General features: G+C 46.0%; 1 protein-coding gene across 1 annotated transcript in view; it reads left to right on the top strand.

Annotated features, from left to right (window-relative positions):
• The first annotated feature begins 4,196 nt into the window (after positions 1-4,196).
• Positions 4,197-11,481, top strand: part of EGFLAM (EGF like, fibronectin type III and laminin G domains) — a 104,325-nt gene continuing 97,040 nt past the window's right edge. Inside the window, exon 1 of the mRNA XM_081929630.1 lies at positions 4,197-4,668. Within this exon, the coding sequence (XP_081785756.1) occupies positions 4,557-4,668 (112 nt within the window). The 5' untranslated portion in view covers positions 4,197-4,556. The remainder of the gene's footprint in view (positions 4,669-11,481) is intronic.

Here is an 11,481-nt window from a genome sequence, read left to right as displayed (position 1 = left end):
TGGTTTGGAGGCCCAGACCCTAGCTCTTTCATACCAGACCCCAGATCTCTTGCTCCTCATTGCCTCTTCAAACTTATTTTTACAACACGGCTTAGAACAATGCACTTGACTATTCCCCATCTCCCTTCCATTCTGCTACATACATCTGAAATTTGAGGATTTGCTAGTGCAACTGATGGCATAATTCCACTGGTAGCTTACATTAATTAGCAGAAGGTTAGGGACTGAAAATCCAAAGGTCTTGTTTACTTGACCATCACTTTTGAGGGATGTCAATTTACAAGCATGAGATGTAAAGGTATTATATGAGGATAATGCATCCTCTTAAGGCATTGGATTGATGTAAGCTTCCTCCTTAAAGGGACATCCCCCTACTAATGTTTTAGTCCGCACAAACAGCAGATGAGGTGGTTGCTGATCTGACTGACCACTTCAGAAGGCCCTTGGGAGATCATATTATTGAATTCTGCTCTCATTGTGCTGTCTAAGGTGGATTAACAAATGGCACCTGCTACCTCAAGTCAAGGTCAATTAACTTTGGCAGCTGAGACACAAAATCCTACAAGCACCTCCCTCTCCCTGGCAACAGAAATATAGCAATAATACATTAAATAACCAACAATTTGTTCCCTTTTCCTGACACTCCAAATCTGCAACCACTTTGCTTTACCTCATAGTAGGGCTGCTCTAAGGGACGCAGGTGGCGTTGTGGTCTAAACCACTGAGCCTAGGGCTTGCCGATCGAAAGGTCGGCAGCTCGAATCCCTGTGACGGGGTGAGCTCCCGTTGTTTGGTCCCTGCTCCTGCCAACCTAGCAGTTTGAAAGCAAGTGCAAGTAGATAAATAGGTACCACTCCGGCAGGAAGGTAAACAGTGTTTCAGTGTGCTGCTCTGGTTTCGCCAGAAGCGGCTTAGTCATGCTGGCCACATGACCCGGAAAAATTGTCTGCAGACAAACGTCGGCTCCCTCGGCCAGTAAAGCAAGATGAGTGATGCAACCCCAGAGTCATCCGCGACTGGACTTAACGGTCAGGGGTCCCTTTACCTTTACTTTCAGGGCTGGTCTAGTCTCCTTTTGATACAAACACTCCCCGTATAGAAAACTAAATGTCAGGAACGAGTATGCTAATTATGTATGAACAAAATAAACCTACAGTTTGAAATCATCCTGCTAATGTACAGCGTTACCACATCTCCAGTTGCACATGTGAGCTTGGTTTGTCTTGCCAACTTTCATTTCCCCCCCTCGCCTTCCCCATCTTGTTCATGCAGCATGGGGTCTATTCCTGAATGGCATTCAATTAGGTTTTAGTCGTAGTAAAGGTAAAGGGACCCCTGACCATTAGGTCCAGTCGTGACCAACTCTGGGGTTGCGGCGCTCATCTTGCTTTACTGGCCGAGGGAGCCGGTGTACAGCTTCTGGGTCATGTGACCAGCATGACTAAGCTGCTTCTGGTGAACCAGAGCAGCAAACGGAAACGCTGTTTACCTTCCTGCCAGAGCGGTACCTATTTATCTACTTGCACTTTGATGTGCTTTCGAACTGCTAGTTTGGCAGGAGCAGGGACCGAGCAATGGGAGCTCACCCCCTCGCGGGGATTCAAACCGCCGACCTTCTGATCAGCAAGCCCAAGGCTCTGTGGTTTAACCCACAGTGCCACCTGCATCCCCTTTAGTCGTAGTAGACCTACTGAAATTAATGGACATAACTTAAGCTGTGTACACACTCCTGCTTATTCTGCATCCAGTTTGCTCTTACCACTGGATTGCGAAGTAGTGTATGCATATGGCTAGCCACAATCCATATCTATTCTGTATCTATCCTGTTTTTTCCCATACTGTATTTTGATGTCTCTCCCTGCCCTGCCCCCCAGAAACCAGCTTCAAACTGTACTGAAGAACAATCCACCTGTGTTTTAAGCTGGTAATGTGTACACAACCATAGTCAATGGGTATGCTCTGATGAGTTAAAGCTTAATTGAATACCACTCCTGGTTCCCTATGGATTCAGGTTACCTTCCCCCATTCCTATTCTCTAGCTTGTCGTTGTTGTCCTCCTTGCTGCTAATCTGTATGGAAGTTACTATATTAGTCTGAGTGGCCAAAGTGGATTCAGCTTCCATCTGGAAAGATTAAACCTCGTTTATCTGCTTAACTCAGTATCCGCTAGGACACTTAACAACTCAATTCCCTAACCATATTTACTTGGGCATCAGCCCCATTCATTTCAATGGGACTTATTTGCAAGTATTTGAGCTTACGGTTGCAACCCTAGCCTTCTGTCACTCAGATCCCTGTGCCAAAGGTTAGTAGAATCTCAAATCCAAGATAAACTCAGTGGTCAAAATTCGCTATTAAAAATCCCAGTGGGTTCAGGTCTAGAGCAGAGGTGAGGAACTTCTGGGTCATGGGCTGGATGCAACCCTTGGAGGATTCACACCTGACCCACAGGACCTCTCCTGATTTACCCTGTTCCTCATCCTCAGCATCCGTTTCTTCTCATTCAGCCAGAAAACAACAAAATTACATGTTCCTGGAAAGGATTGGAGAAACAGAAGAACGCTTGAGACAACTTAAAAAGTGTAATCCCTTCCTCTCCCATGTGAAGTGATATAGCCTACTCTACCACCACAAGACTCTACCACGTTCTTCAGCTGCAAGCTCAGAACAGGCTTCAAATTAAGCCCAGGAGAGATGGGAGCTGATTGTGCATTCTCTATTTTGCAGGAAGCATTTTAGATCAGATCTTCTGCAGAGAAGGTGGGGGAGGGCGGTGGAACCCAGAGTATGTTACAGATTGAGTGGCAGGTTCACAATTCTAATAATGCCCTTTGGGAAGTGATCTGAGCTTTTCTGAAGGAGTGGCATTGCAGAGCTTCTTGGCAGGAAAAAAAATAGGTAATTTCATTTCAAACAGTGAGGGGCTGATACTTCCACAACTAGTAAGTGTCCCTTATTGTGTGTGGAAGTTTCTAATGCACAATCCGGCTCATTGTCCGCAAGATTTAGAGTTCAATCCTATACATGTCTACTTATAAGTAGGTCCCACTGAGTTCAACAGGGCATATTCCCATATAAATGGGTAATGGACTGCAACCTTGAAAATGCTATAATTTCAGCTTGTTTAATTCAGCACAATATTTTTCACTTAGGAAGTTTATTTTGTGTTGCCTGCAGCATGAATACTTTATTATTATTATTTTAAGGCTCGCTTCTGCTTTCTGTCCCATGCTTGCAGTTATGCAGAAGCAGTGCAAGAGAAACTCAAAAACATGTTTTAATATCATGTGTGATGTAGAAAATGCCTACAATTTCCCCTAGGGGGTAGACTATTATGAAAGCCTCTCTGAGAAGTTTGGTTTGGCTCTGGGAGACTGTGGTTTAAAAAAGCCAGGCGCATAAATCCAGTTCTGCCACTGGATTCCACTAGCAGCCTTGGGCAAGTCTCATTACCTTTCCGAGTTGCGAGCTGGAAAGAGAGACTAAAAAAAATTATTCTGAAGGTAAATGTCATATGGTCCTAAAAATCATTAGCCACCTTTGTTTTGTTTATTTTCCTAAGGGGGGATACATATTTAAATAAAAATAATGAATTAAACTAGCCCCATGGGCGTAGCCAAGGGGGGCAGGGAGGGGCAGCTCTCCCCGAATCAATAAAAACACGTATCAAACTGAGGTTCTGGCCCCCCAACAAAAAGCCTGCCCCCCCCCACAAAAAGCCTGGCTACGCCATGAATAACCCTTTGAAACTGGAGTAGGGAGGGGGCATTAATTTGACAATTGTTCTATGGGGAAACTGGCGAGCCGACTCCCCAGTTGGAGGAGCGGAGGAGAAATCTAAGGGAACGTTTGAGGAAAGGCAGCGTGTTTTTGGAGAAGGGACCCTGCCACGTACAGTGGGGGGCTCGGGGAAAGAGCCGGGTGTGGTGGCGGAAAGGGCAGCCAACGGCTCTGGGGTCTGCCCTTACTGCGAGAGGGAACCGGCCGTTTTGCGCGGTGAGCTTTTGGAAATGCGCGCGGCGCGCAGTGAGCGACGGATCATTTTCCGCAGGGGGGCGTCGCTGGATCGCTCCTCAGGGGGAAATGGGCGTCTTGTTGTATCCATCCTCTCAGAGACGATCCCGGGGGCGGAGTGGGGCGCAAGTGTGTTTGGAGAGGCAGTTAAGAGGCGCCTCATCCATTCGTTATAGTCGCTGTGCGCCCTCGCATTACTGGGGATTCTTCTAATCCCATCAAAGGGCAGGTCCCCGCCCTGTTGCGTGCGTAAAAACCGTGCTGCTTGCTCCGTGCCAGACCCACTTAAACCCGTCTGGCTTCCACAGACGCCGGACTCGCGACTGGTCGTCCTCGCCCCCGCTTACAACCCAGCACAAAGCTCCTCCCCGATTACCATAATCTCTAGGATCTTTTGGAGCGTCGTTACCACGGATTGCAAAGCGAGCCCTTCAGTGCGCTCTGCTCAACTTGTTCAAACTTTGCTTAAAATAATAATCATTCCCCCACACATCGCAGCCGGTGTGTTTTGTTGGAAACAGGCCAATCCGATTTGAGACAAAATGGATTTACACTGCCGGTCTCGCTGCAGCTCCCGCCGCCTGCTTTGGGTCTTGCTGGCTTGTTGCATCGGACCCTTAACCGCAAACAGAAGAAACATCCCAAGGAGGCAAGGTAAGAAAGAGAGAGAGAGAGAGGGGGGGGCGCGCGCGCCAAACTCTCGCCGACTCCAGTGCCCTCTCTTGTTGCTGAGTCCCTGGGCATCTTTTGGGAAGATCAAAAAAGTGCGAAGGAATCGCAGGCACGCGCCCGTTTGCCCTGCTACGTGGTGCGCATAGGTGGTGGGTGGACGGGGAAAAGTTAAAAATAAAAACAAATTAAACATAAAGGGCTCCCCCGCCCTGCCAAGTAACGCGCGCGCTCTTAAGAGACGCACTTAAGCTCCTTCGGTCCCGTATCCTCGCACACCTACTCGCCACCACCGGCTCCTGCTGCGTAAATCTCAGCGGTCTGGGGAAGCCTCTGTTTTGGGTTTCGTTTTCATTTTAGCCCCCCGAAGAACGGCTGAGAGTTCAGACAGAGTCCATGTGAACTCAATTACTAGGCATTGGCGAGGGAAGAGAGCAAAGGGTGGGGCGGGGGGGGGGTTCCATGCCTTTAAAAGAACCATTATTTAATCCATATTGTCAAAACAGCTTCTCCATTTCCTGTTGGGAAAAGAACAATCGGACGAGTCATCTCTTTCTCCCCACCCACCCCACAAATTCCACCCCCCTGGTTTATTACGCGTAAAACAAATGAAAAAGGAGCCGAGGCAAATTGCAGGAAAGAACATCCATTTGTTTTAGGTCATTCCCCCCCCCTAAAAAAAATTCCTGAGTTCATCAGCGGCTCCCGGGGGAAGAGTATGTTCATGGTTTTAACTAAAATTCATTAAAAAGAAAAGACATTAGCAGATGTGTCTTATGGTATTAATGATCTATGCGAACACTGGGAAAATATGCTGCTGGTTCAGAGTTTACATCAAGCTTTGAGACAGACAAGTCTGTCTTACTCCAATGTGATGTTTTACTAGAAAGAAAAGTTGAAGGGATTTGTAATCTTCCTGTCCTCTGTCTGCCAGTGGTGCTCCTTTGCCTTTTAAAAAAACAACAACAGCTGAGTCTTTGTAAGGCAGAAATTCAACCAGGTAAGTTTCTCCCCACCAACACCCCTCTTGTGGAAAAAGTTGACCCTGTTGAATTTCTGTCTGACATCAGTTGCTAAAGGAGCAGAAACCCCGCTCTGGTCCATTTTACTCCAGCTGATTTCTTTCTAGTTAACAAGTTCTGCTTTAAAAGTAAGTGGCTTTTTCGTCAAAAGTTATTTGTCATTTTCTCCTTTAATTGGAAGCGAGAATGCTCTGGGTGTTAGAAGCATTAGTACCTGGCTGATTAATATTTTAGTGGTTCATGATACTCCATTTAAAAATTAACTTTTTCTCCTGCCCTCTCATTAAAGACAGGCTCATTATACCACTTGCTTTTCCTGTTACTTGTTTCCATGCTAAACGGAGTCTGTGTAACACAAGCTCTTGGGAGAGATGCCCCTTATTCTGTTTCATTCATTTCAAAAGTGATAGCTGATGTGAATGTCTGCCTGCCTAGGATTAGGTTCTCTGTCATCTTATTGTACAAAATGTCAGTGTGTTAATTGGATAGGGCTTCTGTACTCGCCTTCCGTACAATCAGTGTTTCCTTTTGCAGATAGCAACAGAAAGTCTGGGATGATTAGGCAAATAGAAATATTAACAAAAATAGTAGGACTTCAGAAATGTAGATTGTTCCACTAGAAAGTAAGGTATCTCATAGACGTTGCCTAGCCCAACTCTTTAGAGTTATGCCTAAGTGGTAGAGCAATGCTCTACATAGAGGTTTCAGGTTCAACCCCTGAAATCTGCAGGTAGGTCTAGGAACCCAGCATGGAGAGCTACTGCCAGTCACTGAAAACCCTTTTGGACCTGGCATTGCCAAACCACCCCCATGGTTCAACTTCGACAGGTGGGTGGGGCAACCTTCCTGCCAATCACCAGGTGCCGTTCTTGTTCTGTCAGCTGGGTTTTCCCATCCACCTTCCTGTGTGACTTGTGCAACACATCCCAAGCACCCTATAGCCAGCTAGTTGCCAGGTGCTTGGGAACACAAGGGGCTTTGCCAGCCCTATGGAAGCTGCGAATATAGGGTCACACAACTAATCCAGGAGGGTTAACTGTCCGGCAGTTGATGGGTGGTTACCTCAGTGCTGCTTTTTGCAGTGATGGGCTGTGCAGTCAAATATCCCATGGCAAGATCAGTTGCTCAGCCTGTCAGATGTCATTTCAGATGTAGGGCAGATGAGCATGGTTTGGAGTAAACAGCTTTGTGTGCTAAATCGTGCAGTCCCAAATTTGGTCCATGGGCCAGATATTCCGCACCCTAGGCGTACACCATGGGTAGCCAACTTAGTGCCTTCTAGATGTTGTTGGCCAGCTCTCCCTTCATCCCTCACCATTGGCATGGGAGCTGTAGTTTTGTTGAACAACATCTGGAGCCCAGCCATATTGTGCTGGATGGACCAGTGGTCTGACTTAAACTACAACTGGGAAATGTTGAGCTCAGATGAGCTCACAAAGCAGTCTTGCACCAGTATATGCTTATTCTGAAGTGCAGTATTGTTGATGCACCTGTTACTTATTCAGACAGCATCTCCACTTTGGACTCAAATGTGGAGAATTAAGGACATCCGTGCTTATAGACCTCCCCCATATGAGGGAGGACCCATACTGGGTCAGGAGCTCAATGCATTCGTGTTGGCATGCAGATAGACACCCTTCTCACATGTGCAAAATGGATGGGGTGTTTATTTGGTCATTAGGTACACTGTTGGGTGATTGGGATGCGGGTAGCGCTGTGGGTTAAACCACAGAGCCTAGGACTTGCCGATCAGAAGGTCGGTGGTTCGAATCCCCACGACAGGGTGAGCTCCCGTTGTGGGTCCCAGCTCCTGCCAACCTAGCAGTTTGAAAGCATGTCAAAGTGTAAGTAGATAAATAGGTACCGCTCTGGTGGGAAGGTAAACGGCGTTTCCGTGCACTGCTCTGGTTTGCCACAAGCGGCTTAGTCATGCTGGCACATGACCCGGAAGCTGTACGCCGGCTCCCTTGGCGAGATGAGTGCCGCAACCCCAGAGTCGGTCACGACTGGACTGGTCAGGGGTCCCTTTACATTTACCTTACATTGTTGGGTACAAAGTTAAGCTGCATGACCTTTGTGCATCCTTTAAACACCCGAGGGATCGTCTGAAATCCCTTTACTACGGACAGGAATTCTACCACTTGGTCCATTGCTTACCTGTTCTTATATATAAGAACTCTTTCCTGTTATGCAACTTAAAAGCGTGTTGTGTTGAAACTTGAGATTCTTGCTTTTCCATCAGCTTCTTTCAGTAAATATAATGCAAGTTCTCCGTTTTCTTTATGGAGACATTTGAAAACTACTTGTTTGGATACTTTGTAAGCAGCTGCGAAGGGAAGGACACATAATAACTTCTCCACATTTGTTAAGTGATTCAGTACCCCTCTTTCAAAAAATGGTGGTTGATTCCTGCTGCATTCATGGAGTTGGACTTATTGATGACCTTTGGGGTCCCTTCTGTGATTCTATGGAGCCAAACTCTTGTTTGGGGGGGGGGTCATACTTAACCAAGGATAGCTCAGTTGGTAGAGCATGAGGCTCTGGATCTCAGGGTCATAGGTTCAAGCCCCACGTTGGGCAGAAGATTCCTGTGTTGGACTATAGATAACCCTTGTGGTCCCTTTCAACACTACAATTCTATGATTCTGTGGTAGAGCACATGTTTTGCATGCAGACGGTCCTATGCTCAATCTTGAGTATCTCCTGTTAAAAGGATCAAGTAGCCAATGATGGGAAAGTCCTCTTCCTGAGACCCTGGAAGGCTGTTTAACTAATGGTTTGACTCAGTACAGTGGTACCTCCAGTTGCACATGGGATCTGTTCCAGAGCTCCCGTTGGATACCGAGGAATTAGTTGTGTGCATGCACGCGGTGCCGTAAAGCACTTCTGCGCATGCGCGTAGAGTGCTTCTGCAAACGTGCGCAGTGCAAAACTGGGAAAAATACTTCTGGGTTTGCTGAGTAACCCAAAGGATACGCAATCAGAGGTGTCCGTATCCAGAGGTACCACTGTATAATGCTTTCCTTACTGTATGGGCTCACATTACAGCTTACGAGGCTTCTGCATCTAGTCCAAACTTTACTATAATTTCCCTAGAGACCATCAGTTAGCACATCCCGTCATGCAGCTGCAATATTAGTATTATTGCTGGTGAAACGCCCACCAGATAACATAAGGCAAGTTTATGTTTTAAAGCTGGAGAATGTCTCTTGACTAACAAGTAGACTTTGCTGTTTGTGCAAAACCTTGGACAATTAAGAAGCCCACACACTTAACCCCTTCCCAGGGAATCAGTACTGTACTTATCTACTCTGATTGTTGCCCATTTCTGAAGGACTATGTTCAATCTTAGCCATTTGATTACAGGCCTGTTCAGTGGGGCAGTCATTTCCCCCCACTTTTTTAAAGAGTGTTGGGTGTTAGACAAGCAAAGGACAAAGATTGGGATAATGGCTGTTGATGCCCTGATGGCTGCCCTAAATCAGCCACGTGCTGTAATGCTTTCATATGAAGTTCCTAAAAAGTGTGTAGGGTTTCAAATGACTCTCATGTGTTGACAAATAGAGAGAGGACTCATGCCTGCTGACCATGCTCCTTGCTGGCTGCTTGTTTGACAGAAGTGTGAAGGCGCCATATGCGCTTCTCCACCTGAGGAGAACCTTGGACCACTTAAGCCCTTTCCTGTTCTTACTGTTTCACAGCTGGTCTTCGGTAGCATGCTGGATTTGCAATCCATTTAGGAAGACTGAGGGGGACCACTTGCATGGGCTTATTCAGAAGTGCTTAATTTCTTTTCTTTTTAAGTTCTTGGCTTGGAAGTCAGGGCGTACCTCCTGATCCCAGACGTGTGCTGTCTAGCAACAGCCACCTATTGGGATGGAAGAAAGTGTACATTTGTATATATTCAGAAACATTTTATTTTGCCTTGCTGCTTCACACGAATAACGTCTTTTTGAACCCAAGTTCCATGGGACTGAGCTGTGTTGATCTCTGGCACAAATCAAGCCCCGCTTTTAAGCCTCAGTACTTGCACATAACACACACACAATCATATTGATCATCTGAGGGTCCAGACTGGATGACATGATGCGTACACTCTGGTTTAAGTGGCCTGTGCTTTGGGGACTGCAGGATTGAACCCTGGAGCATCTGGGATGCTAAACAATGAGGATTTTTATGTCCATGGACAGCAGCTCCTTTAAAGCATAAAGATGGGGCTTTCATGGACGGGCAGTTTTTGTAAACTTCGTTGGGGCTCTTGAAAGAGACTCTTAAGGATACATAAAAGGCCTTCAGAATCTAATGCTACTTTTGATCTGTAGCAGAATCCCTACTGACGTCAGTGAGTCTTTTGCATAGGGATCAAGGGCACGGGGTTTGGTCCTTGATGTTGAAATAGTAGAGAGCCAGATTAAAATGATCTTTGCACTCGGAATGAATAGATTTGGAAGCAAAATGCAGGCTCTGATGAAACATCTGAGGAGGATGCTCACTGCATTAGGTCACTGCCAATTTGGGGGCCCACTGCACTGGGCACATCTTTGCAAGCTCAAGTTGAATGCATGAGAGCTGCATAAGAACATGGTGGTTTAAAGAAATATATACATTAGTTAGTTAGGAAGTATAGGGAAATTTTAAAAAAATGTTTTATTGTGTTTTTATATATGTTGGAAGCCGCCCAGAGTGTAAGGGGGAACCGCCCAGTCAGATGGGTCTCTATTTTTACAAATAATAAAATGATGATGATGAACATTTAAAGCTTTGCTTCATGCAGGGATGTCACAGGCTCAGTACAGTGGTACCTCGGGTTACATACGCTTCAGGTTACATACACTTCAGGTTACAGACTCCGCTAACCCAGAAATAGTACCTCGGGTTAAGAACTTTGCTTCAGGATGAGAACAGAAATTGCGCGGCGGTGACGTGGCAGCAGTGGGAGGCCCCATTAGCTAAAGTGGTGTCTCAGGTTAAGAACAGTTTCAGGTTAAGAACAGACCTCCGGAACGAATTAAGTTCTGTACACACAAACTGTGGCTTAGTGTGCGCAAGCTCTTATATGAGATATTGAGGCTGCTTCACTCATCCAGTTCTTCTGCTGTGAGGTAAGCCATGGCTTAGCATGTTGTCTGAACCCAGCCTCCTGTTTCCTCTAGACAGACCATGAATCCAGGTTTGGATGTCATGCTAACCCAAACCGTGGCTTAGTTTATAGCAGCAGCAGGACTACAAGGGGAGTAAAGTGGCTTCTATCTCCTTTTCCGTGAGCCCACATACTCACATGTTCATGCTAAGCCTTGCTAAGCCCCTTTATACATACATGCTTCCTTCCAGCTGAGGTTACATTTCACACAGAGGACTTTAGTACACAAAGGTAGATGTTGCAATAAATTGGTTTGCCTTTAAGGTGCTGCAAGATGATTATTTTTCGGTTACACCATCCCTCTGAAATTTAAAAATTATGGCATTCCGGTCAGTGTGCTGTTTGCTTGTGACTTCTGCTAGTTTCAAATCCTAGGCTCCATGAAGTGAGCCAAAAGTATTACTGGATCAGTCAGTGTAATTAACTGGGTCATTTGTTAATTTGCAGGATAAAATATGCATTTCAGTCAGATTCTATTTGGGGATTCCTCTGTTGTGAACGGGTGCTGGGATAACCTATATTCATCTTCCTGAATCGAGTGAAGGGATAGAGTGAGCCATGTTCAAATCAACAATACTATGAATTGAAAGATTGTATCTTAATGTCTTTAGGATGATTTTCTACATAGTAAGCATT

The sequence above is a fragment of the Podarcis melisellensis genome (genome assembly GCF_964234715.1).
Source record: "Podarcis melisellensis genome assembly, chromosome: 11".
NCBI lineage: Eukaryota > Metazoa > Chordata > Lepidosauria > Squamata > Lacertidae > Podarcis > Podarcis melisellensis.
The sequence above is the reverse complement of the archived record's forward strand: the minus strand, read 5'-3'. Positions and strand labels throughout refer to the sequence as shown.